General features: G+C 49.1%; 1 protein-coding gene across 2 annotated transcripts in view; it reads right to left on the minus strand.

The window, feature by feature from the left end:
• Positions 1–21,732, minus strand: part of LOC140392549 (tumor necrosis factor receptor superfamily member 5-like) — an 85,210-nt gene extending 63,478 nt beyond the window's left edge. Inside the window, exons 1-4 of one of the 2 annotated variants that reach the window (XM_072477853.1) lie at positions 21,383–21,732; positions 19,778–19,946; positions 19,627–19,687; positions 6,693–6,789 (exon numbers count right to left, since the gene is read on the minus strand). In XM_072477853.1, the coding sequence (XP_072333954.1) occupies positions 6,693–6,789; positions 19,627–19,650 (121 nt within the window). In that variant the 5' untranslated portion in view covers positions 19,651–19,687; positions 19,778–19,946; positions 21,383–21,732. The remainder of the gene's footprint in view (positions 1–6,692; positions 6,790–19,626; positions 19,688–19,777; positions 19,947–21,382) is intronic. The other variant, XM_072477854.1, reaches the window with a different exon arrangement.
• Between the last annotated feature and the right edge of the window lie 5,731 nt (positions 21,733–27,463).

Here is a 27,463-nt window from a genome sequence, read left to right on the forward strand (position 1 = left end):
AAGAGAATTTGTAATAAATGGTAGAATTCAGAAAAGTGTGGAGCAGTAAAGGGATTTCAAAGAGCATGTTCTCAAATCTTGAAGGAACAGGACAAGTAGATAAGATGTCCAAGAAAGCATAAGATACTTTAGTTTATTTGCTAAGCCATAGACTATAAGATCAGGGCAGCACGGTAGCATGGTGGTTAGCACAATTGCTTCACAGCTCCAGGGTCCCAGGTTCGATTCCGGCTTGGGTCACTGTCTGTGCGAAGACTGCACGTTCTCCCCGTGTGTGCGTGGGTTTCCTCCGGGTGCTCCGGTTTCCTCCCACAGTCCAAAGATGTGCAGGTTAGGTGGATTGGCCATGCTAAATTGCCCTTAGTGTCCAAAATTGCCCTTAGTGTTGGATGGGGTTACTGGGTTACGGGGATAGGGTGGAGGTGTGGGCTTAGGTAGGGTGCTCTTTCCAAGAGCCGGTGCAGATGTGATGGGTCGAATGGCCTCCTTCTGCACTGTAAATTCTATGATTCTATGATTAGGGAGGTGACACGAACTGCAAGAAACCACCAATTAGGCTACAGCTGTATTGTATTCAGTCCTGGTCAAGGCATTGTGACAAGGTACAGAGTAGATTTACAAGGATGTTGCCAGGAATGGGGAACTTTAGCTATGAGGAAAGATTGGACAGGCTGGAGTTGTTTTATTTGGAACAGAGGAGGCTGAAGGTAGATTTAATTGAGGTGTATTAAATTATGAGGGGCCAACATAGAGTGAAAAGGAAGGGCCTATTTCCATTAGCACAGCGGTCAATAAACAGCGTGCTGAGATTTAAACATAGAAATTAGGAATGGTGGTCGGCCTGTCTGCCCTTTGAGTTTGCTCCAATATTCAATATGGACATGGCTGGCCCTCTATCTCAATGCCATAATCCAATGCTGGCCCATACCCCTTGACACCTTTAGCGTCTCAATCTTAAATAGTGTCTCATTTTTCAATATAGTCAGTGATTTGGCCTCCACGGCCTTCTGTGATCGGGAATGCCACAGGTTCACCACCCTCTCTGACTGACATTACTCCTCATCACAGTCCTAAAATGGCTTACCCTGTATCCTGAGGCTGTGGCCCCGTGTCCTAGACCCTCCAGACAGAGGAAACAACATTCCTGCATCCAGTCTGCCCCTTTTTATACTTTTGAATTCGATCCCCTCACATTCTTCTGAAGTAACTGATAGAACGATTAGAGGGGAGTTGAGGAAAAATGATTTCACCTGGGGGTCATGGAGATCTGGAACTCGCTGCCTGTAAGGGTGGTAGAGGCAGAAGCTCTCATCATATTCAAAAAATACTTTGACATGTATTTGAAAAGCCCCATAATGCACAGGGCTGCCAATTTAGCATTGAAACGTGGGATTAGGCAAATGGCCCTTTTCTGACCAGTACAGATACAATGGGCCAATTGGAGTCCTTTTGTGCTGTAAATGTTCCATGTTTCTTTAAAGGAAAAAAACAGGTTAGAGGCAGAGAGGTTTAGGGAGGGAATTCCAGAACTTGGGGCCCTGCCAGCTGACGGCACGGCCACCAAGGGTGGAACAACTAATGACAATAATAATCTTTATTGTCACAAGTAGGCTTACATTAACACCGCAATGAAGTTACTGAGAAAAACCCCTAGTCGCCACATTCTGACACCTGTTCGGGTACACAGAGGGAGAATTCAGAATGTCCAATTCACCCAACAAGCACGTCTTTCGGGACTTGTGGGAGGAAACCGGAGCACCCGGAGGAAACCCACGCAGACACGGGGAGAACGTGCAGACTCTGCACAGAGAGTGGCCCAAGCCAGGAATTGAACCTGGGACCCTGGAGCTCGGAAGCACCAGTGCTAACCACTGTGCTACCATGCCGCCCGATAAAGTCAGGATGCTCATGTGGAAAGAATTAAGAGGAGCATATGGGCCCGGATTCTCCCCTACCCGGTGGGGCGGGGGTCCTGGCGGGATGGAGTGGCGGGAACCACTCTGGCGTTGGGCCGCCCCAAAGGTGCGGATTTCCCCGCACCTTTAGGGGCCAAGCACTCACCTTGAGGGGCTAGGCCCCCGCCGGAGTGGTTGGCGCGCCGCCAGCTGGCGGGAAAGACCTTTGGTGCCACGCCAGCCGGGGCCGAAAGGACTCCGCCGGACGGCAGAAGTCCGCGCATGCACAGGAGCGTCAGCGGCTGCTGGCGTCATCCCCGTGCATGCGCAGGGGGGTCACTTCCGCATTGGCCATCGCAGAGGCTATGGCGGAGGCGGAAGGAAAAGAGTGCCCCCATGGCACAGGCCCGCCCGCGGATCGGTGGGCCCCGATCGCGGGCCAGGCCACCTTGGGGGCACGCCCCGGGGCCAGATCGGCCCACGCCACCCCGACGACCCCGGAGCCCACCAGATCCGCCAGTCCCGCTGGTAAGGGAGGTGGTTTGATTCACACCGGCGGAACTGGCATGGCAGCAGCGGGACTTTGGCCCATCGCGGGCCGGAGAATCGCCGGGAGGGGCCCGCCGACCGGCGCGATTCCCGCCCCCGCCGAATTTTCGGTGTCGGAGAATTTGGCGGTCGGCGGGGAGGGGGATTCACGCCGCCCCCCGGCGATTCTCCGACCCGGCGGGGGGGGTCGGAGAATCCCGCCCATGATCCTGAAGGGTTGTGCGCCCGTCGGAGATTAGAGGAAGGGAAATGGGTGGCCACGGAGGGATTTGAAAATGAGAATTTTAAAATTGGGACACTACTTCACCGGGAGCCAATGTAGGTCAGCGAGCACAGGGGTGATGGGCGAACAGGACTCCGTGCAAGTTGTAGAGAAGAATTTTGGATGACCTTAAATTTATGGTGGGTAAACTGTGGGAGGCTGGGCAGGGATGGAATCGTCAAGTCGAAAGGTGACAAACGCAGGTGGAATCGGGCTCATGTTACTATGTACCCAGCATTTTTCTAGTTTCAACAACCCAAAATTAGTGAGACATACAGATGAATTTCATTATAATTTAATCTAGGTGACAGCACAATCAGAAAAAGATTGTATTTAACTTGAAATCATATAAAGCAGCCTGTTAATTTGCAAGATGCCTCCCCATGGTCCTGCCACCCATCAGAGTGGGTCAGCTCCAGCTTTGGACCCTGGCGTTGGGGCTTCAGCTTTGTGAGATAGTGAGACGAAGGGCTAGATTTTCCAGGCCCGTTGGAAATGGGCTGTGGACATAGGAAGGAGCCCGACTTCTTCCTGCCACCTTACCGTCAGCAGCAGGAACCTCAGGAGACAGTCGCCCGCTGAGCATACAACTAGCCACTCAATGCCCCAATTAAAGGCCACCTCCTGTTCGCACAAGCATTTTCCCTCTGTCACAGGGATGCATTGCTGCCTGGGGAGGCAGTTTACCCATCCACAGGAGGTGCAAAAAGGAATTGCAGAATGATCGTCAACAGTTGCTGTCGGAGAAAATGGGGGAGAAATTGATGATCAACCTGTTGAACTCAGTGTTGAGCCTGAAAGATTGCAAAGTGCCCAGGTAAAAGATGAGGTGCTGTTGTTTGAGCTTACAATTAATTTTATTGTAGATAGACAGTGGATGTGGGCGTAGAAATAAAACTATAAATCTAAACTGATAAATGATTAATTCTACAAGACATCAATTGAATATTTGGGTTATTGAGCCTAAATAATAGCCATCAATGTTAGATTCCACACCCCCTTGTCTCAAATAAGCAAACATTGAAACTAAACGCAGGTCCCAAAAGCATCTTAAGACCCATTGCCTCAACAGAAGTCACAAAATTCAATAAGACAATAGGAAAGATTATAACGATAGAGACGGTTCAATGAGTGGTTAACACTCATTGAGTGTCATCCATCACCTAAACAAATCAGAAACTGATCAATGCACCACTCAAATCAATCAGAATCCCGTAAGCAGGACACATCTTACACCCAGGTTATAGTTTTGAAAGAGTTCTAGAGCTCCATATTTGAGATAACAGGCAAACTGGATTTGGGGACTGAACTGAAAATTGCTTTCCAGATAGGAACAGAAGACCCCAGAAGTTGAGAGACAGAGAGGCCCACATGTTGCCTTGCTCCCTGGGTTGAACAAGGAAGCAAGAACCATGTTAAGCCAGTGAAATTGCTGCTTAACTTTAAATATTACTTTTGTTTCTTAAGTATTTCCTGAGTTACATCACCAGATTCTATCCTGTTGCCTGAATGGTGAAGTTCTCAAACAAACACATCGAGTCGGTAGATTTGGAGATTAAATACCTCCAAGAACTTACAAATTGTCTGTTATTGTAATTCTGACTCCCACTGTGACCCCTCTGACCTCAGCCTCCTGTCGCCGTTTCAATAAAGCTCAACATTAGCTTGCGGAGCAGCACCAAAGTTCATCTTTTGACTCGGCACCTTATAGTCTACAGGACTCAACGCTGAGTTCAATGGTTTCAGATATTAACCTCTGCCCCCACTTTGTAAGACAGCAACTTTTGATAATGATTTTGTATTTCTATTCATACCTTTAGACTGACCTTGTGTTCCTTTACTTGACTCATTACCATCTCCGTTGGCCTTGCACCATCATTCATTTAGTCATTGTCTTGTCTTCCAGCCAACTACAGATCTTTCCTTTTGTTCTCCCCCCCTTTCCCCGACTCTCTTTCTGTTACATTTATTTTTTTATTTTTTTATTTAGAGTACCCAATTAATTTTTTTCCAATTAAGGGGCAATTTAGCGCGGCCAATCCACCTACCCTGCACATCTTTGGGTTGTGGGGGCGAAACCCACGCAAACACGGGGAGAATGTGCAAACTCCACACGGACAGTGACCCAGAGCCGGGATCGAACCTGGGACCTCGGCACCGTGAGGCAACAGGGCTAACCCACTACTCCACCCTTTCTGTTACATTTATAACCTTTGCGTGTTCTGAAGGTCATCAACTTTAAAAGTTAACTGTGTTCCCCCCCCCCCCCCCCCCCCCCGCCCCCCCCCCACCGATGCCACTTCACCGACTGACCATTCCCAGCATTTTCTCTTCTTCCTGATTTCCAGGATCCACAATATTGGTAGAAATTCCAATCTTTCTTGGATCACTTTACCAAATATTGCATGTTAATACGTACCAAGAATGGTAACCACAAGTACATGAGACACAAGGGATCAAAATGGCCAATCAAAAATCATTGGAAGTTTCCTTCATAGAATGTTAGTGTACAGTGAGCATAGCAGATTCTGAAGGTTTCAGGTTTAGTATAGAGCTGTTTGACCACAGCTGATGTGTGGTAAATCATTGACTATTTCAGCTGGTCATTGTTTATATGGGAGCCTGGGTTTATTGAGTTAGCAAGGTATTCTACTGACAGATGAGAATGTTCTCTCCTGGGGTCTGCGTAGGTGGATTTATCAATGGGTGTCACTGGATATAAGTCAGGAACAGTAACCGTTATTTGCAGTCCAGTTGGTTTGATTTGATTTGTGATTATGTGTGTTGTGTTAATATCTAAATGCCTCAATAAAATATTTTCAAAAAAAAAAGTAACAGTAACCTTAGCTGATTTTTGCTCTATTCAGCCCAGGTCATTGAAATGAATTCCAGGAGGTTGTTCAATTGTCTCAGTTGAGATCACACCACACTTGTTCATTATATTCATCTAATGGACATAGAGTCATACTGGATCATTAAATTTGAACCTAAAATTCTTATTGTAAAAATAAGTAGAATTTATAAAGCATCTTACAACAGGGAGTAAAACAAGTCATTGTCATGATGAGGGATAAGTTAAATATGAAGGTTAATTGTACGGTAGCACAGTGGTTAGCACTGTTGCTTCACAGCGCCAGGGTCCCAGGTTCGATTCCCAGCTTAGGTCACTGTCTGTGTGGAGTCTGGATGTTCTCCCCATGTCTGCGTGGGTTTCCTCCGGGTGCTCCGGTTTCCTCCCACAAGTCCCGAAAGACGTGCTTGTTAGGTGAATTGGACATTCTGAATTCTCCCTCAGTGTACCCGAACAGGCGCCGGAATGTGAGGACTAGGGGCTTTTCACAGTAACTTCATTGTCGTGTTAATGTAAGCCTACTTGTGACAATAAAGATTATTATTATCAATATACACAAGGTTGATAAGGGTTTGCAAAGTTTCAGGTTATCAACATGGCGGTTTGTAATTTGGAGCAGATTAAATATCTGAAAAACAATTTAACATTTTTAAAACCATCAACAACATCTATAAGATTCAATGCTCAACATGTCAATAGTTAGTTGATTTTTCTCTGAATCGACACTGTGGACCAGAAGGATGGCTCTGTGATATTTCACCTCAGATTCCACCTGTCCTTTTTCTGCAGTCTGACAATTCGACTGTTGGTGAAGCAGTAAGTATGCAAAAAAATAATTTTCCAAAGTATCACGTCCACAGATTGAAACAGGTGAATTACTGCACATTCAAAATTACTTCATTGGGTGATGAATACTATGGGACGTCCTGAGCTTGTTAATGGTGTTGCATAAATCCAATTCTTTCTTTCTTTTAAATCCAGCTACTTGAAAATAAAAGCACCAGGTTTGCCAGTTTTGCAGCTTTAAGACAGAATCACATACCATGCACCAGGCAACCGCCAGTGGTTTTCCTCTGAGCTTCCGAATGCTACAAAAAATATTACAGAGGTAATGATCAAAGACTGACTCGCTCACCTGCAGGGCACATGTCACAGCAGTTTCCTTGGAATAAAAATTGGGCCTGAAGGCAACAGTTCACCTCTGGTTGGTCGGAGATCAGCATGAAGCACATCTAATTTGAAATAAGAACCAAACTGTCATGAGATTGTTTTGTCAATCTTTTCCCAGCTATTCGGATTGCTTTTGTCTCTTTGCTACTATGCAATTCCACCAATTACCTTCTGATACCTTGAAACATAACCCGCGTGTGACTTTAACAGTGATCATTTGTATGGGGAAGTCAGCAGAGCTGATTCTATTTCTGTCCTCATCCAACGCCCATGTACATGAGATGTACATTTTCTTTAGGGGGAACTAGATAATAACCAAGAACGGAAAGACTGAACCATTTTCCTCTCCCACACCCAGGAGTACTAATAATAGCACCTCTAATGTCACCCCAACTGTGATCGGCATAAGGAAGGGATCAAACTTGTAAATTCTGATTGTCATGAACTTCAAAATATGCAATATCCATTTTACTACCTAAATGTTAGCTATTTTCTCATATATTATGTGTTATGAACAGAGTCGAAAGATTGAACCCCCTAATTCTTCAATCCTTATGTCCATAATCAGATACACTTTGTTTGTTACACCGGGAGTATTATATATGCACACATGGGAAAGGAGTTTCACTTCTATAAATATTAAAATCAAACAGAATAATTAATAGTTCACGTCAATATCAGAATAGTTAGAGGGGTTCTTTCACTGAGGACTTAGAATCAGGTGTGTCCAGGTAGCTGAAGACAGGACTTTGTGGCGATTTATTGGGATTAGGAGCTGTACAAGTTGAGAATGGCAGCCTTGATAGTACATGAAGCCAGTGGTCCAGGTTTGTTTTCCATGCTGATTTAGGGTTTCCAAGGAACCGGTTTTGAGGAAGTCTTAACTAAAGGATTATGGCTTGGTAAAGAAGTTAGAATTTATATAGCTAGTTTTCTGCAGTGTTTTTTACCTTTTGCATTCTGCAGCACTGTTTCTTCTGCTATTGGGCTTACCATTCAAAAGGCTTTCAAAAATGAAGGGCTTCTGGTCAGGTGACAACTGGCTATTTTGATACACAATATGATGTAATCTATAATCTGGTCATGTTAACAAAGTAGCTTCCACGTCCCATGGTCAAACCCATCAACATACAATGGAGGTAGACAGGGGTTTTTAGCACTTCCCCTGTGCAGTCAGACACAGTTGCTCCCCTCTGTTACCTGGCCATTCCAGAGAGCATGGGCACAATCTTGAGGCTGCTCTCATCGCCCATGGGATCAGTAGCAAGGGCAGAAATTCTCGCAAGGATCGGGAAACATGATTCCTCGTTGGCGATATCGCGTTTCCTGATTTCCCCGCCCCTCGCTGGCCGCATTACGATGTTCACACCCACAAAGGGTGTGAACTTCATTTAAATAAAGTTCACTTCATTTAAATCTCATTCACGGACCCCCTGTCACATGATGCCCCCTCGCAAGATCTTCAAACCTTGCCAAAGTGACCTTGCGTCGGCGAGGTTTACAGCAGGTTGGGCCTGACGTGAGGCTGTTGAGGGGATCCCTCGGAGGGCACAGAGTTGAGCATAGCAGGCAACATACCATGCCCCAATCCCCAATAGTGCCGCCCCACCTTCCCCAACTCTCGCAACCCCTCATCGCATCCTTACTCCCTTACCCCCAACCTCCCCTCCCCCTGTGCCTTCTCATTGATCCTTCACCTGCTTAGCCTTCCGTGCTCTACTGCTGCACCGAGTTATGTTCCCAGGATGCGCATCAGAGGCGGAGGCAGCCTGCTGCCTACTGCATCCCGTGGCCTTCGATGCCCCTGGTGGGCGTCCTCTGGGGCCCGGCCCATTCGCTGGTGACACACGCCTCGCCGTGCCACCCTGTTCCGGGAGCTGACTCTGAGACGCGCTGTTGGCAGGCTCGAGAATAAGAGGGAACAGATTTGAAGTAATTTGCAAAAGAAGCGAATGTGATGAGAGAAAAAATGTTTTCATACAATAAGTGTTTCCGGTCTGGGGTGAACTGCCTGGAGGTGTGATGGAGGCAGGTTCAATCGAGACATTCAAGAGGACTTTGGACGTTTATTTGAATGAAAACAATGTGCAAGAGTGTGGGGAAAGGCTGGAGAATGGTATGTAGGGAACTTGTCAACTCCTTTTCTGATCCTTGTTCCCTTTTATTGCCAGCCCTGCTGGCCGGTTTTAAAATCATAAACCTTTGGTGTTGAATTGAACCCCCACCTCCCCCGCTGCAAGCTGCTATGTGGTTCACAAGCGAGGATTCTGAGGAGTGTGTGAAAGTGGAGAATGCTACAGTGCAGACGATAGCGTTAATTGGACATAGGAGACCCAACATGGACACTGCGGTGGGAGCAGGTGTGAGGAATGAGGTAGATGAGCGATATACCGGTTTTGTGTCCCATTTCCCTTGACAGAAGTAGCCAAACCCATAACAATTTTAAGAGACGGTGGGGCATGCAGCCACTGTCACTGGCGGGCAGAGTGCAGGCAATTAAGATGATGGTCCTCCCGAGGTTCCTATTTGTATTCCAATGTCTCCCTATACTGATCACTAAGGCCTTCTTTAAAAAAATAGACAGGAGCATCACGAGCTTCGTGTGGGCAGGGAAAGTTCCGAGGGTAAGGAGGGGGTTCTTACAACGTAGCAAAGATAGAGGGGGACTGGCGCTGCCGAATTTGGGCGACTACTATTGGGCCGCCAATGTGGCGATGATCCGTAAATGGATGATAGAGGGAGAGGGAGCGGCGTGGAAAAGACTAGAGAGAAAGTCCTGTAAAGGGACGAGTCTAGAGGCGCTGGTGACGGCGCCACTACCGTTCTCACCAAAAAGATTTACCACGAACCCAGTGGTGGCGGCAACATTAAATATCTGGGGACAATGGAGGCGACAGAGAGGTGGGCTGGGAGCCCTGGTGGGGTCCCCAATTAGGAACGACCATAGGTTTGCCCCAGGGAGGATGGATGGAGGATTCCAGAGCTGGCACCAGTTGGGAATTAGGAGGGTGGGAGATTTATTTATAGATGGGACGTTTGCGAGCTTGGGAGCATTGGAGGAAAAGTATAAGCTGCCCCGGGGAAATTTCTTTAGGTATATGCAGGTGAGGGCATTCACAAGACAACAGGTGAGGGAATTTCCATTGCTCCCGACACAGGGGATCCAGGATAGAATGCTCTCGGGGGTGTGGGTCGGGGAGGGCAAGGTGTCAGAGATATACCGAGAGATGAGAGAAGAGGGGGAGGAGCTGGTGGGCGAACTGAAAGGAAAGTGGGAAGAAGAGCTCGGGGAGGAGATAGAGGAGGGTATGTGGGCTGATGCCCTAAGCAGGGTAAATTCCTCGTCCTCGTGTGCCAGGCTTAGCCTGATTCAATTTAAGGTGCTACATAGAGCACACATAACGGGAGCAAGGTTGAGCAGGTTTTTCGGAGTGGAGGACAAGTGTGGGAGGTGCGGCGGAAGCCCTGCAAACCACACACATATGTTTTCGTTGTGCCCGGCACTGGAGGGGTATTGGAAGGGAGTGACGGGAGTGATTTCGAAGGTGGTGAAGGTCCGGGTCAAACCAGGCTGGGGGTTAGCTTTATTTGGAGTTGCGGATGAGCCGGGAGTGCAGGAGGCGAAAGAGGCCGATGTCGTGGCCTTTGCGTCCCTAGTAGCCCGGCGCAGGATCCTACTCATGTGGAAGGAGGCGAAACCCCCCGGACTGGAGGCCTGGATAAACGATATGGCGGGGTTCATAAAACTGGAGCAGATTAAGTTTGCCCTGAGAGGATCGGCTCAAGGGTTCACCAGGCGGTGGCAATCATTCCTCGACTACCTAGCGGAACGTTAGAGGGAAGACAGATGACCAGCAGCAGCAACCCAAGGGGGGGGGGGGGGGAGGAGGGGAGGGAGGGGAAAGTTTCATTTTATGTTAATTGATTAGTTTACCATGTTGGTCAGTTACTCTTTTTTAGAGTGTGGTTATCATGTTACATATACTGTTAAATTTTCTTTATGTTTGAAGTATAAAGGGAAAAAATTGTGAACGAAAAATTTCAATAAAATATATTTTTAAAAAAAACAATTTTAAGAGACAATTTTAAGATCTACTTAAACTCTTGAGCTGGAGAAGCATTTGTTTTTTCCTCCAGAGAGATTAGCGAAAGCTGAGGTATTTGTGAATGGGATGGGTGGAAGTTTCCCAGTTCCATTGTATAAAGTACAGTTTGAGTGTGATTTCGTGTCACGTCCGGTAGTTTTTGGAATGGTTAAGGAATTCCCAGTGGAAGGAATAAACTTAGTTTTGGGGAACGGTTTAGCAGGAGTGAAGGTTGTAGCTTCTGTAGCCACCTGGGTTGGCCACTTCTCGACTTAAAATGGAGAACCGCAAAGACTGAAGGGAAATTCAGCCAACACAGGCAAAGGCTAGCAAGTACAGAAATCATGTATATTGAAACCTGTAAAAAACCAGACAGCACTAAAACCAGCAGCCATCTGCATAGTAATGAGCAATCCCAAGGCACAATTGCAACACTTAAGGTGAATAAAGCCAAGCCAGACTCCTCGGCGCCAGCAGGAGACAAGGCAAAGGAAGGCCAACAGACATTTAGGGACCTCCCAGCAATCAGGGAACAACTCCAGTATTGGAGAAATCAATCCAAATGATTGGAACACAGTCCAATCATTTGGAACCAGGTCTGCCCTGAAGGGCGGGAAGCCCCTGGGGACTATAAAGTAAAGCCCCCAAGTTCAAATCGTCCTTCTTTGGCAGGGTCACTCAGCAACTTGAATCAACCCGTGAGAGTGACCTGTCCAAGCTGCCGCATCAACCAAGTAAGTCTCCAGTCAACGCTCGCTACGAGATAGGCGCTCCTAGCTACCAGTCTATACCAGCTTTTGAATCCTGCAGACTCAGGACCTGAATGGAAGGCCATTTGTTCCTCTGACCTTGTGGGCCAATTCCGTGTAATAAATGTGTTTTGATTTGAATCTTACTAATTGGTGTGTTGAGTTATTGATCATGACTTGAACTTGAACCTCATGGCGGTATCATAAAGATACCTGGTGACTCTAGAGCAAAGGTTAAACAAACAGAGCAAATTACGAATTAAGAGCCAACCAAAAGTTAGCAAAACTTCGCCCATGATTCCAAAGTTTGAAGGCAGTCCTGCAATTAGCACCTGAAATGGCAGCTGATGGGCACGCGTAGGGCACGAATGGCCTGTTCCTGTGCTGTACTTTTCTTTGTTCCTGCGGGAGCTAGGAAAACTCATTGGGCAGTAGCTTGCTCAGAGAAAGAGGTGTTGACGGCTGTTGAGCATGTTTAAGTGACCAGGGTAGTGAAACAGGTCTTGAGCATTTTCAGACTGAAGGTGACCATAAGAATGAAGATTTGGAGTCTTGACTTTGGTTCTGATTGTGTGGTACTGGTAAACAGTTATTACAAGAATGTTTGAAAGGAGGAGGAGTAAGACAAAAGTTTTGGCTTTGACCTAGGCCCTGGTTACAAAGTAATGGTAAATAGTTGTTGCAAGAGTGATGGTAGGGAGGAAGAGTTATACGACAGCCTTGACTTTGACCTTGGGTCTGATTATGATCCGAGATAGACTGCTGTTCCTGTGTAGGCTCTTCACCAATTGAACTGGAACCATTGGCAAGTAATTCTTCCAAAGCTGGTAAAGGAGTTGGCAACCCGGAAGTAGGTGAATTGGACTTGTCTAAAAATAATTTGCGATAAACCCATTGCAATTCCCTTCAGGTGAAAAAAGTTCCCAAAGCGGGCTTGCTCTGAAGGAAAGAATATCTGACTGCACGACATCAGTTAGTCATGAGGACAGTAAGGTCTGTGAAATGATACCAGGCAAGCGGTTGGTTGCCCCATATCCGTTTGAAGACTTACAGCGCCTCTTCGAGGTAGCAGAGGTTGGTAGCCAGGAAGGTGAAGTAATTGGCCATCAATCCTTTTCAAGAGTTAAGGGGAAGGTGGATGGTGAATCCTGTAGTGGTTCTGCAACCACAAAGGCCAGGAAAATCCAAACTGCTCATAGAGTCAGTGATGTCCCATACTGATTCTGAAAGCGGAGATGCAGGCGGGGGTTACAAAACCCAGATGAGGAGGTTAAAGTTGCCAACCCAGGAATCGAGCCAGTTGAGTCAATCAATTCTGAGAGGACTGACCCCTCAGTGGCCTTGTGATGACCAAGAGAGAATGTAAGACTGGTGAGGTTGAAGAGAGTCTATTGGTCAACAGCGAACCCATTACTTCACTCAGCATTGAAAATCCCACTCGGAATATAGTTGTAGGAAATCCTCAAAATTTATGTAAAAGTTCATCGGACAATCAGGAGGGAATATTAGTGTTACATGAGGGACAGAACGAGTCAGGTATAGTGAAGGTACTGAAGGCTCGTAGACAAAGTTGTAGGAAAACGGCAGGGGCACTTTGTTACTACCTGTGGTGCGGACCTCCAAATCCGTGAAGCATCAAAGCCACCTCCGTCTTGACAAAAACCACAGAGACTGGCTCAGTTAGAGACTGAGGAGCGATGCATGTTGGACATTTTGCAGAAACACCGAAAACTGTTGTGCTCCACACAATGCTAAGAAGAGTCTGGGAAGCCGACGGCTCTGTTGGAGGGCGAAAAAGGAGACATTCTGCTCATCACTCCGGGTCCCTGATAACACCCTGCAGGGCTATGAATTTGTTTCACTTTTTTACAGGAATTTCAGGAGTAAAATTCCACCGTTTTGACACCGGTGTGGGGACATAGTCTCAATAATGGAGAATCCAGCCCCTGCTTTTTCATTAACAGAAAATATACTTTACAAACCCCAAATCTTTCTCTCGGTCTTCAGTTCTTGCCTGTGCCCACACGTGAAGCAAACCTGTCTTCAATTAATTCGAGACTGATCACAACCTGTTTAAATGAACTGAGGATTTAAGACTATTTGGGTATAAACAGCTTATAAATTATTTAAGTGTGGTTATTTCCCAGGTTCGATCCCGGCTCTGGGTCACTGTGGAGTTTGCACATTCCGTGTGGAGTTTGCACATTCTCCCCATGTTTGCGTGGGTTTCGCCCCCATAAGCCAAAGATGTGCAGGGTAGGTGGATTGGCCACGCTAAATTTCCCCTTAATTGGAAAAAAATGAATTGGGTACTCTAAATTTATTTTTTAAAAGTGTGGTTATTTTAAATGTATTCTTGCTTCTGTGTAATTTGTAAATAAATCTGAGCAGTTTAGCCTGGTTTTACTCATTGTTCCAATAACCAATTATTTCTACCTTTGCAATTGACTGGAGCACGTAATCTCCACTGCCCGTGATTAATCTCTAAACCTTGGAACACAAGGCAAGAACACAATAGCGAGTTCACAGCATTTACGGAAATTATCACGTAGCCAAGAACATGACAGTAAGTGCTGAGTAAAACCTGAACTATAACATGTTTAGAAACCCTTTAATTCAGAGCTCTGATAGAGAAAGCTGCTTACTTCATGCGTGAAGCAAGAATCTTACAACATCCTGTTTGCAATCCATTCAGGATGTTCACTCCTTTGTTTGCGAAAGTAACTGCTTTCAATTGTGGGATTAAAAATACATGGGGGAAAGCGCAGGGGGCGACGTATGAGTATGGGGAGAAGGCGAGTCGGATGCTGGCACACCAGCTCCGTAAGAGGATGGCAGCGAGGGAAATAGGTGGAGTCAAGGATGGAAGGGGAGCTACGGTGTGGAGTGCGGTGAAAGTAAATGAGGCATTCAAGGCCTTCTATGAGGAGCTGTACAGATCCCAGTACCCAGCGGGGGATGAGGGGATGAGACGATTCTTGGACCAACTGAGGTTCCTGAGGGTGGAGGAGCAGGAGGTGGCTGGTTTGGGGGCACCAATTGGGTTGGAGGAGCTGAACAAAGGTCTGGGGAGTATGCAGGCAGGGAAGGCCCCGGGACCAGACGGGTTCCCAGTTGAGTTCTATAGGAAGTACGTAGACCTGTTAGCCCCGTTGCTAGTGAGGTCTTTTAATGAGGCAAGGGAGGGAGGGACCCTGGCCCCGACAATGTCGGAGGCGACGATCTCTTTGATCCTGAAGCGGGACAAGGACCCACTGCAATGTGAGTCGTACAGGCCGATCTCGCGCCTCAACGTGGATGCTAAGTTGCTGGCAAAAGTGCTGGCTACGAGGATCGAGGACTGTGTCCCGGGGGTGATTCTCGAGGACCAGACGGGATTTGTAAAGGGTAGGCAGCTAAACACCAATGTGCGGCAGCTCCTAAACGTGATAATGATGCCATGGGTGGAGGGAGTGGTGGAGATAGTGGCGGCTATGGACGCGGAGAAGGCCTTTGACCGAGTAGAGTGGGAGTACCTCTGGGAAGTGCTGCGTAGGTTTGGGTTCGGGGGAGGGTTTATTAGTTTAGTTAAGCTCCTATACAGAGCCCCGGTGGCGAGTGTGGTTACGAATCGGCGGAGGTCGGAGTATTTTCGGCTGTATCGTCGGACGAGGCAGGGGTGCCCCCTGTCCCCTCTGTTGTTTGCATTAGCAATTGAACCCTTGGCCATGTCATTAAGGGAGTCTAGGAAATGGAGGGGGGTGGTCCGAGGGGGAGATGAGCATCGAGTGTCGCTTTATGCAGACGACCTGTTGCTGTATGTGGCAGATCCAGTGGCGGGGATGGTGGAGGTCATGCAGACTCTAAGGGAGTTTGGGGATTTTTCGGGCTATAAGCTTAATGTAGGGAAGAGTGAGCTCTTTGTAGTACAATTAGGAGACCAGGAAAGGGGGATAGACGATCTACCGCTGAGGAGGGCGGAAAGGAGCTTTCGGTACCTGGGGATCCAAATAGCTAGGAGTTGGGGGGCCCTACATAAACCGAATCTGACGAGGCTGGTGGAGCAGATGGAGGAGGACTTCAAACGATGGGACATGTTGCCGTTCTCGCTAGTGGGTAGAGTGCAGTCGGTCAAAATGGTGGTCCTCCCGAGGTTTCTTTTTGTGTTCCAGTACCTTCCAATTGTAATCACCAAGGCCTTTTTTAAGAGGGTAGGCAGGAGCATGATGGGTTTTGTGTGGTCGAATAAGACCCCGAGGGTAAGGAGAGGGTTTCTGGAGTGCAGTAGGGACCGAGGAGGGTTGGCGCTGCCGAATCTGGGTGGCTACTACTGGGCAGCAAATATGGCAATGATCCGTAAGTGGGTGATGGAGGGAGAGGGGGTGGCATGGAAGAGGTTGGAGATGGCGCCCTGCAAGGAAAGAAGCCTGGGGGCGCTGGTGACGGCACCACTGCCGCTCTCGCCGACAAGGTACACCACGAGTCCAGTGGTGGCGGCAACGCTAAAGATCTGGGGGCAGTGGAGACGACACAGGGGTGCAATGGGAGCCTCGGTGTGGTCCCCGATCAGAGACAACCATCGGTTTGTCCCGGGAAGGATGGACGGGGGGTTTCAGAGCTGGCATCGAGCAGGGATTAGAAGAATGGGAGACCTGTTCATTGACGGGACGTTTGCGAGCTTAGGGGCGCTGGAGGAGAAGTTTGGGCTACCCCCGGGAAATGCTTTCAGATACATGCAGGTGAGGGCGTTTGTGAGGCGACAGGTGAGGGAATTCCCGTTGCTCCCAGCACGGGAGATTCAAGACAGGGTGATCTCGGGTGTATGGGTCGGAGAGGGCAAGGTGTCGGCGATCTACCAGGAGATGAAAGAAGAGGGGGAGGGGTTGGTAGAGGAGCTGAAGGGTAAATGGGAGGAGGAGCTGGGGGAGGAGATTGAGGAGGGGCTATGGGCTGATGCCCTAAGTAGGGTTAATTCCTCTTCTTCGTGTGCCAGGCTTAGCCTGATACAATTTAAGGTGGTTCATAGAGCGCACATGACGGGGGTGAGGCTGAGTAAGTTCTTTGGGGTGGAGGACAGATGTGGAAGGTGCTCAGGAAGTCCGGCAAACCATGTCCATATGTTTTGGTCATGCCCGGCACTGGAGGGGTTCTGGAGGGGAGTTGCGAGAACAGTATCTAAGGTGGTGAAAGTCCGGGTCAAGCCAAGCTGGGGGCTAGCAATATTTGGAGTAGTGGACGAGCCGGGAGTGCAGGAGGTGAAAGAGGCCGACATTCTGGCCTTTGCGTCCCTAGTAGCCCGGCGAAGGATCTTGCTAATGTGGAAGGAGGCGAAGCCCCCCAGCGTGGAGGCCTGGATAAATGATATGGCAGGGTTTATCAAGTTGGAGAGGATAAAGTTTGCCTTGAGAGGGTCTGCGCAGGGGTTCTACAGGCGGTGGCAACCGTTCCTAGACTCTCGCGGAGAGTTAGTTGAAGGTCGGTCAGCAGCAGCAGCAACCCGGGTGGGGGGGGGGAGGGGGGAGGGGGGTCTGTCTGGGGGGTATTTGAGCAAGAAAATACATGAAGGATCTGGAAAACTGACATGTACGGGAGGAATCCAAGGTACAAAGCTCTGTAACATATCGTTTTACCATGTTCATGTCTTGCTATGAGCGCTTTCTTTCTTTTTGTTACGGGGGGTGGGGGGGGGGAGTTTGTTTGTAAGGGTGAAAAATTGTGTTAAAAATCTTAATAAATATATATTTTTAAAAAAAATACATGGGGGCTTTTCTGTATAGGGAAGCACGGTAGCACAGTGGTTAGCACTGTTGCTTCACACTCCAGGGTCCCAGGTTCAATTCTCGGCTTGGGTCACTGTCTGTGTGGAGTCTGCACGTTCTCCCCGTGTCTGCGTGGGTTTCCTCCGGGTGCTCCGGTTTCCTCTCACAGTCCCGAAGGACGTGCTGTTAGGTAATCTGGACATTCTGAATTCTCCCTCAGTGTACTCGAACAGGCGCCGGAATGTGGCGACTAGGGGCTTTTCACAGTAACTTCATTACAGTGTTAATGTAAGCCTACTTGTGACAATAAAGATTCTTATGTATAGTTTGCTAAAAAGGGGCGATTTGTTCATATAAGTGAACCTATTGTTCGAAATAAACAAAGTTTCTGCATAACGTTGTCCTTCTTAAAATTATTCCTTCTTAATGTTACTGTGACAGTTGTATCACAAAGGGGAAATTCCTGACAGCAACTGACCCTCCCTTTCCCAACATAGCCCACGATCGGTCACTTCCCCACAACAGTTTTGCTCTTTCCAGTCCCAACAAGGTTCTCTCTCTCTCTCCCCACCCTACAACAGGGTTCTTTCCTCTCCCTTCTTAACCCCAAAACTCTCTCTTTTTAAAATAACAATATTTTTATTAAGGCATATATAATTGTAACAATTTTCAAGAGGAAAAACAGCAAAGTAAATAACACCCACCCAACCGACAACCAAATCCAGCCAACATAGAACCCTCCAGCTTACTCAGCGGAGATTGACTCTCATTCAGCCTTATATTATAACTCTTATATTTATCTGTTAGTAATTATATAAAGCGAGAATCTCATTCTGTTACATGTTACGATGACTCGATGCAGCTGAATTTTAGGATTTCAAGGTGAATTCCTAAAGCATTGTGACTGATTCCAAAATGTTCTGCCATCAAGTCTATCGACAAGTCAATGATGTTTGGAATTTGTAAACCAAAAATAATTATGCAGCAAATTTAATATGCAAGTAAGGAACAATTATGGTGGCTGCATTGCAGAAAAAATGTTTATTATTCTGAGACGAAGGAGAATTTTCTTGGTAGCATGTGAAAGGGAAGAGAGAAATTTGTGCAAGATGGTAAATATTAGAAGCAGAAAGGGCAGCGTGGTGATGCAGTGGGTTAGCACTGCAGTCTCACGGCGCCGAGGTCCCAGGTTCGATCCCGGCTCTGGGTCGCTGTCCATGTGCAGTTTGCACATTCTCCCCGTGTTTGCGTGGGTTTCGCCCCTACGACCCAAAGATGTGCAGGCGAGGTGGATTGGCCACGCCAAATTGCCCCTTAATTGGAAAAATTAATTGGGTACTCTAAAAAAAAAAATTTAATTAAAAAGAAATATTAGAAGTAGAAAACAGAAAAGACACTTGATGATTAAGGATACCTGTTTGCTAGTTCTAAGGCGCTGGTTATGAAGATGCAAATGGTGATGCCCTACATGCTAAACATCTGTAATACAAAACCTTGTAAGGAAACCCAGACCACTGCAGTCTCACAGCGCTGAGGTCCCAGGTTCGATCCCGGCTCTGGGTCACTGTCCGTGTGGAGTTTGCACGTTCTCCTCGTGTTTGCCTGGGTTTCACCCCCTGTGGTGAACGTATTGCTACTGCAATTCACCACTGTATTGTACTGTACTATGTTGATGCCCCTGTGGGCTCCGCCCTCTCGGGGTTGGTATATAAACCTGCAACCTGTAGGCGTCACTCAGTATAGAGCAGTCGCAGGCAGGCACAGATCGAGCTTATTAAAACTACTGTTCACTTCTATTAATCGTCTTGTGTGAGTTGATGGTCGCATCACCCCCACAACACAAAGATGTGCAGGGTAGGTGGATTGGCCAAGCTAAAATTGCCCCTTAATTGGAAAAAATGAATTGGGTACTCTAAATTTAAAAAAAAAGGAAACTCAGACAGCTGGACATAGCTGTAATGATGCATCACTAGGTGCATTATTGCTGCAATCAACTAACTCAACAGAAATAAAAAGAATGAATCTGAGATATTCCGACCCCGGAGAGCTCAAGTACTTACTTGATAAACTGGGCTGTAGGAAACTGCCCACACCCACCATCTCCGAATCCAACTTTTCAACTTAGTTCAAAAATACTAAGAATAAAAAAATGACTTTTGAACTCATTATAATTTTCATTTGTAAAGAAAATGGATCAAATCTGAATTGATCAAGTAAAGAAAAAACAAAATACTTGAAAGAACATTTTTACCAATTATAAATTACTGGTACATGCAATTTGTCATTATAAGTTTAAACTTGGTAGTTTGACATATCCCAGCACTCACCCATAAAAAGTAAATCTTCGGCATAATTCAAAGGAAATCACCAGAACGATTTCTTTAGTTTCTGTAACAAAGAAGTAGCATTTCATGTCACCGTATCTGTTTCTCTTAAGCCAATTTAACCCTTTCTTTGGTCATGTAATCAAGCACTCACACTCTTCTACAACAGAGGATCCATATTTTAACTCTTTTGTGACAAAACAACAAATGCAGTGAACAGAGACCAGCACCAACATGGACTGCAGCGGTTCAAGAAGGCGACTCAACCATCTCAATGATAATTTAATGATGGGTGATAAATGGCCTTACAGATGCCTAGATCCCTTAAATTAATAAGGAGAACAAAAAATAGTGGAAAAGATCAACATCAATCAAAAGAATGAGATTTTAACACAAATGCCCAAAAATTTTAGTCAAAGAGATAGGTTTTAAGCCAGGTGTAGTTCACCTGTATGAATAGAATCATAGAATTTACAGTGCAGAAGGAGACCATTCAGCCCATTGCGTCTGCACTGGCCTTTGGAAAGAGCACCCGACTTAAGCCCATACCTTCACCCTATTCCCGTGACCCCACCTGACTTCTAAACACAATACCTCTAAATAGAAATGGCAACCCTATTTCTGACTCGGGGAGAAATACTGGGTGGCACAGTGCCGCAATGCTGCCTCATAGCTCCAGGGACCTGGGTTCAATCCCAGCCTCGGGTCACTGTCTGTGAGGAGTTTTCACATTTCTCCCCGTGTCCGCGTGGGATTCCCGGATCCGGGTGCTCCGGTTTCCTCTCACATTCCAAAGATAATATAATAATAATAATCGCTTATTGTCACAAGTAGTCTTCAATGAAGTTACTGCGAAAAGCCCCTAGTCGCCACATTCCGGCGCCTATTCGGGGAGGCTGGTACGGGATGTGCAGGTTAGGTGGATTGGCCTAGCTAAATTGCCCCTTTGTGTCCAAAAGGTTAGGTGGGGTTACTGGGTTTATGGGGTGTGGTGGTATGTATTAAGGGTAATACGGTACACCATGAATGCCGAGGAGCCATTGGAGGACCCCCTGGGGGTTGTAGCTGGTCGTCCTGCTCGAGGCTTTATTGAGCAGACTTGTTCATACTCATTCCCCAGCAGCTCAGTCACAGAATGCAGCTGCGGGGATTAACCCAGGTTCTTATACCCCGCCTATCTGGGTGGAGCCCAGTAGGCGGCGGATCCAATCGGGATCCAGCATCTGTCCTCCAATGGCTCCTCGGCATTCATGGTGTACCGTATTACCCTTAATACAGACCACCACATGGGGATAGGGTGGAGGCGTGGGCTTTCACAGTAACTTCATTGCAATGTTAATGTCAGCCAACTTGTGACACTAATAAAGATTGTTATTAAGTAAGATGCTCTTTCCAAGGGCTGGTGCAGACTCAATGGGCCGAATGGCCTCCTTCTGCACTGTAAATTCTATGATTACTAAAGCTGTCACTAATTTGTGAGTTGTGAAGAGATACTTAGTTGTTGTTATTTTTACATTCAGGCTCGGAGGCCAGTCTGCACAAGCGGAGAGGTGCGCATGCGCGGATCCCACTCGAAAGGCAAGATGGCGGCCGGCCGGGAGTGACCCCTGACCCTGGGGCCTCCGCCATCTTGTCTCTGCTTTCCGCCTGAGGAAATGGCGGCGGCGGCGGGAGGCCGGGCCCAGGGCGCAGGGGCCGGGAGAGGGGACCAGGGGCCGGGGGCCGGGAGAGGAGACCGGGGCCGGGATCCTGCACTCACCGGAAAACCTGCTCTTTGTCCCGGGGATGGAGGCAGCGGAGTGCACACTCCCACCGCCTCAGCGCACAGGCCGCGGGGCCGCCCGGGCCTCAGGCCCACAGCAGCGGGATTGTGATGCGGGCGGGCGGGTAACGGAGGCCGGGGCTGTGTGTCAGACCCAGGGCCTAGGCCCGGCTTCCTGAGGGCCCACCCCACAACGGACTCTTTATTAATTTAATCCTTCAATCGTTTTTTTAATTATCCAGCGGCCTCTTGTGAAACTTTCCCCCCAGTTTGCAACAACCGCAGAGTTTTAACTCAGTCCCTGTCCATGTGTAATAAAAACCGGATTTCCCCGGGGGGGGAGGGAGTGTAAGATGGGGAGGGTAAAGGGAGTGGTTTGGAGAATGGGGAGGGTAAAGGGAGTGGTTTGGAGAATGGGGAGGGTAAAGGGAGTGGGCTAGAGAATGGGGAGGGTAAAGGGAGTGGGTTAGAGAATGGGGAGGGTAAAGGGAGTGGGCTAGAGAATGGGGAGGGTAAAGGGAGTGGGTTAGAGAATGGGGAGGGTAAAGGGAGTGGGCTAGAGAATGGGGAGGGTAAAGGGAGTGGGCTAGAGAATGGGGAGGGTAAAGGGAGTGGGTTAGAGAATGGGGAGGGTAAAGGGAGTGGGCTAGAGAATGGGGAGGGTAAAGGGAGTGGGCTAGAGAATGGGGAGGGTAAAGGGAGTGGGTTAGAGAATGGGGAGGGTAAAGGGAGTGGGCTAGAGAATGGGGAGGGTAAAGGGAGTGGGCTAGAGAATGGGGAGGGTAAAGGGAGTGGTTTGGAGAATGGGGAGGGTAAAGGGAGAGGGTTAGAGAATGGGGAGGGTAAAGGGAGTGGTTTGGAGAATGGGGAGGGTAAAGGCAGTGGTTTGGAGAGTGGGGAGGGTAAAGGGAGTGGGTTAGAGAATGGGGAGGGTAAAGGGAGTGGGTTAGAGAATGGGGAGGGTAAAGGGAGTGGTTTGGGGAGGGTAAAGGGAGTGGGTTAGAGAATGGGGAGGGTAAAGGGAGTGGGCTAGAGAATGGGGAGGGTAAAGGGAAGGGTTAGAGAATGGGGAGGGTAAAGGGAGTGGGCTAGAGAATGGGGAGGGTAAAGGGAGTGGGCTAGAGAATGGGGAGGGTAAAGGGAGTGGTTTGGGGAGGGTAAAGAGTGGTTTGGAGAATGGGGAGGGTAAAGGGAGTGGGTTAGAGAAGGGGGAGGGTAAAGGGAGTGGGCTAGAGAATGGGGAGGGTAAAGGGAGTGGTTTGGAGAATGGGGAGGGTAAAGGCAGTGGTTTGGAGAGTGGGGAGGGTAAAGGGAGTGGGTTAGAGAATGGGGAGGGTAAAGGGAGTGGGTTAGAGAATGGGGAGGGTAAAGGGAGTGGTTTGGGGAGGGTAAAGGGAGTGGGTTAGAGAATGGGGAGGGTAAAGGGAGTGGGCTAGAGAATGGGGAGGGTAAAGGGAGTGGGTTAGAGAATGGGGAGGGTAAAGGGAGTGGGCTAGAGAATGGGGAGGGTAAAGGGAGTGGGCTAGAGAATGGGGAGGGTAAAGGGAGTGGGGAGGGTAAAGGGAGTGGTTTGGAGAATGGGGAGGGTAAAGGGAGTGGGTTAGAGAAGGGGGAGGGTAAAGGGAGTGGGCTAGAGAATGGGGAGGGTAAAGGGAGTGGGCTAGAGAATGGGGAGGGTAAAGGGAGTGGGCTAGAGAATGGGGAGGGTAAAGGGAGTGGTTTGGGGAGTGGGGAGGGTAAAGGGAGTGGTTTGGAGAATGGGGACGGTAAAGGGAGTGGGTTAGAGAAGGGGGAGGGTAAAGGGAGTGGGCTAGAGAATGGGGAGGGTAAAGGGAGTGGGTTAGAGAATGGGGAGGGTAAAGGGAGTGGGCTAGAGAATGGGGAGGGTAAAGGGAGTGGGCTAGAGAATGGGGAGGGTAAAGGGAGTGGTTTGGTGAATGGGGAGGGTAAAGGGAGTGGGTTAGAGAATGGGGAGGGTAAAGGGAGTGGTTTGGAGAATGGGGAGGGTAAAGGCAGTGGTTTGGAGAGTGGGGAGGGTAAAGGGAGTGGGTTAGAGAATGGGGAGGGTAAAGGGAGTGGGTTAGAGAATGGGGAGGGTAAAGGGAGTGGTTTGGGGAGGGTAAAGGAATGGGTTAGAGAATGGGGAGGGTAAAGGGAGTGGGCTAGAGAATGGGGAGGGTAAAGGGAGTGAGCTAGAGAATGGGGAGGGTAAAGGGACTGGTTTGGGGAGGGTAAAGGGAGTGGGTTAGAGAATGGGGAGGGTAAAGGGAGTGGGCTAGAGAATGGGGAGGGTAAAGGGAGTGGGTTAGAGAATGGGGAGGGTAAAGGGAGTGGTTTGGGGAGGGTAAAGGGAGTGGGTTAGAGAATGGGGAGGGTAAAGGGAGTGGGCTAGAGAATGGGGAGGGTAAAGGGAGTGGGTTAGAGAATGGGGAGGGTAAAGGGAGTGGGCTAGAGAATGGGGAGGGTAAAGGGAGTGGGCTAGAGAATGGGGAGGGTAAAGGGAGTGGTTTGGGGAGTGGGGAGGGTAAAGGGAGTGGTTTGGAGAATGGGGAGGGTAAAGGGAGTGGGTTAGAGAAGGGGGAGGGTAAAGGGAGTGGGCTAGAGAATGGGGAGGGTAAAGGGAGTGGGTTAGAGAATGGGGAGGGTAAAGGGAGTGGGCTAGAGAATGGGGAGGGTAAAGGGAGTGGGCTAGAGAATGGGGAGGGTAAAGGGAGTGGTTTGGAGAATGGGGAGGGTAAAGGGAGTGGGTTAGAGAATGGGGAGGGTAAAGGGAGTGGTTTGGAGAATGGGGAAGGTAAAGGGAGTGGTTTGGAGAGTGGGGAGGGTAAAGGGAGTGGTTTGGGGTGTGGGGAGGATAAAGGGAGTGGGTTAGAGAATGGGGAGGGTAAAGTGAGTGGGCTAGAGAATGGGGAGAGTAAAGGGAGTGGGTTAGAGAATGGGGAGGGTAAAGGGAGTGGGCTAGAGAATGGGGAGGGTAAAGGGAATGGGCTAGAGAATGGGGAGGGTAAAGGGAGTGGTTTGGGGAGTGGGGAGGGTAAAGGGAGTGGTTTGGAGAATGGGGAGGGTAAAGGGAGTGGGTTAGAGAAGGGGGAGGGTAAAGGGAGTGGGCTAGAGAATGGGGAGGGTAAAGGGAGTGGGTTAGAGAATGGGGAGGGTAAAGGGAGTGGGCTAGAGAATGGGGAGGGTAAAGGGAGTGGGCTAGAGAATTGGGAGGGTAAAGGGAGTGGTTTGGAGAATGGGGAGGGTAAAGGGAGTGGGTTAGAGAATGGGGAGGGTAAAGGGAGTGGTTTGGAGAATGGGGAGGGTAAAGGGAGTGGTTTGGAGAATGGGGAGGGTAAAGGGAGTGGGTTAGAGAATGGGGAGGGAAAGGGAGTGGTTTGGAGAATGGGGAGGGTAAAGGGAGTGGTTTGGAGAATGGGGAGGGTAAAGGGAGTGGTTTGGAGGATGGGCAGGGTAAAGGGAGCGGTTTGGAGAGTGGGAAGGGTAAAGGGAGCGGTTTGGAGAATGGGGAGGGTAAAGGGAGTGGGCTAGAGAATTGGGAGGGTAAAGGGAGTGGGCTAGAGAATTGGGAGGGTAAAGGGAGTGGGCTAGAGAATTGGGAGGGTAAAGGGAGTGGTTTGGAGAATGGGGAGGGTAAAGGGAGTGGGTTAGAGAATGGGGAGGGTAAAGGGAGTGGGCTAGAGAATGGGGAGGGTAAAGGGAGTGGGCTAGAGAATTGGGAGGGTAAAGGGAGTGGTTTGGAGAATGGGGAGGGTAAAGGGAGTGGGTTAGAGAATGGGGAGGGTAAAGGGAGTGGTTTGGAGAATGGGGAGGGTAAAGGGAGTGGTTTGGAGAATGGGGAGGGTAAAGGGAGTGGGTTAGAGAATGGGGAGGGAAAGGGAGTGGTTTGGAGAATGGGGAGGGTAAAGGGAGTGGTTTGGAGAATGGGGAGGGTAAAGGGAGTGGTTTGGAGGATGGGCAGGGTAAAGGGAGCGGTTTGGAGAGTGGGAAGGGTAAAGGGAGCGGTTTGGAGAATGGGGAGGGTAAAGGGAGTGGGTTAGAGAATGGGGAGGGTAAAGGGAGTGGGTTGGAGAATGGGGAGGGTAAAGGGAGTGTGCTAGAGAATGGGGAGGGTAAAAGGAGTGGGTTGGAGAATGGGGGGGTATAGGGAGTGGGTTAGAGAATGGGGAGCGTAAAGGGAGTGGGTTGGAGAATGGGGGGGGTATAGGGAGTGGATTAGAGAATGGGGAGGGTAAAAGGAGTGGGTTGGAGAATGGGGGGGGGGTATAGGGAGTGGGTTGGAGAATGGGGAGGGTAAAGGGAGTGGGTTGGAGAATGGGGGGGGGTATAGGGAGTGGGCTGGAGAATGGGGAGGGTAAAGGGAGTGGGTTAGAGAATGGGGGGTATGGGGAGTGGGCTGGAGAATGGGGGGTATAGGGAGTGGGCTGGAGAATGGGGAGGGTAAAGGGAGTGGGCTAGAGAATGGGGAGGGTAAAGGGAGTGGGTTAGAGAATGGGGAGGGTAAAGGGAGTGGGCTAGAGAATGGGGAGGGTAAAGGGAGTGGGCTAGAGAATGGGGAGGGTAAAGGGAGTGGTTTGGGGAGGGTAAAGAGTGGTTTGGAGAATGGGGAGGGTAAAGGGAGTGGGTTAGAGAAGGGGGAGGGTAAAGGGAGTGGGCTAGAGAATGGGGAGGGTAAAGGGAGTGGTTTGGAGAATGGGGAGGGTAAAGGCAGTGGTTTGGAGAGTGGGGAGGGTAAAGGGAGTGGGTTAGAGAATGGGGAGGGTAAAGGGAGTGGGTTAGAGAATGGGGAGGGTAAAGGGAGTGGTTTGGGGAGGGTAAAGGGAGTGGGTTAGAGAATGGGGAGGGTAAAGGGAGTGGGCTAGAGAATGGGGAGGGTAAAGGGAGTGGGTTAGAGAATGGGGAGGGTAAAGGGAGTGGGCTAGAGAATGGGGAGGGTAAAGGGAGTGAGCTAGAGAATGGGGAGGGTAAAGGGACTGGTTTGGGGAGGGTAAAGGGAGTGGGTTAGAGAATGGGGAGGGTAAAGGGAGTGGGCTAGAGAATGGGGAGGGTAAAGGGAGTGGGTTAGAGAATGGGGAGGGTAAAGGGAGCGGTTTGGAGAATGGGGAGGGTAAAGGGAGTGGGCTAGAGAATTGGGAGGGTAAAGGGAGTGGGCTAGAGAATTGGGAGGGTAAAGGGAGTGGGCTAGAGAATTGGGAGGGTAAAGGGAGTGGTTTGGAGAATGGGGAGGGTAAAGGGAGTGGGTTAGAGAATGGGGAGGGTAAAGGGAGTGGGCTAGAGAATGGGGAGGGTAAAGGGAGTGGGCTAGAGAATTGGGAGGGTAAAGGGAGTGGTTTGGAGAATGGGGAGGGTAAAGGGAGTGGGTTAGAGAATGGGGAGGGTAAAGGGAGTGGTTTGGAGAATGGGGAGGGTAAAGGGAGTGGTTTGGAGAATGGGGAGGGTAAAGGGAGTGGGTTAGAGAATGGGGAGGGAAAGGGAGTGGTTTGGAGAATGGGGAGGGTAAAGGGAGTGGTTTGGAGAATGGGGAGGGTAAAGGGAGTGGTTTGGAGGATGGGCAGGGTAAAGGGAGCGGTTTGGAGAGTGGGAAGGGTAAAGGGAGCGGTTTGGAGAATGGGGAGGGTAAAGGGAGTGGGTTAGAGAATGGGGAGGGTAAAGGGAGTGGGTTGGAGAATGGGGAGGGTAAAGGGAGTGTGCTAGAGAATGGGGAGGGTAAAAGGAGTGGGTTGGAGAATGGGGGGGTATAGGGAGTGGGTTAGAGAATGGGGAGCGTAAAGGGAGTGGGTTGGAGAATGGGGGGGGGTATAGGGAGTGGATTAGAGAATGGGGAGGGTAAAAGGAGTGGGTTGGAGAATGGGGGGGGGGTATAGGGAGTGGGTTGGAGAATGGGGAGGGTAAAGGGAGTGGGTTGGAGAATGGGGGGGGGTATAGGGAGTGGGCTGGAGAATGGGGAGGGTAAAGGGAGTGGGTTAGAGAATGGGGGGTATGGGGAGTGGGCTGGAGAATGGGGGGTATAGGGAGTGGGCTGGAGAATGGGGAGGGTAAAGGGAGTGGGCTAGAGAATGGGGAGGGTAAAGGGAGTGG

This window comes from Scyliorhinus torazame, chromosome 16, assembly GCF_047496885.1.
Source record: "Scyliorhinus torazame isolate Kashiwa2021f chromosome 16, sScyTor2.1, whole genome shotgun sequence".
In the NCBI taxonomy this organism is placed as follows: Eukaryota; Metazoa; Chordata; class Chondrichthyes; order Carcharhiniformes; family Scyliorhinidae; genus Scyliorhinus; species Scyliorhinus torazame.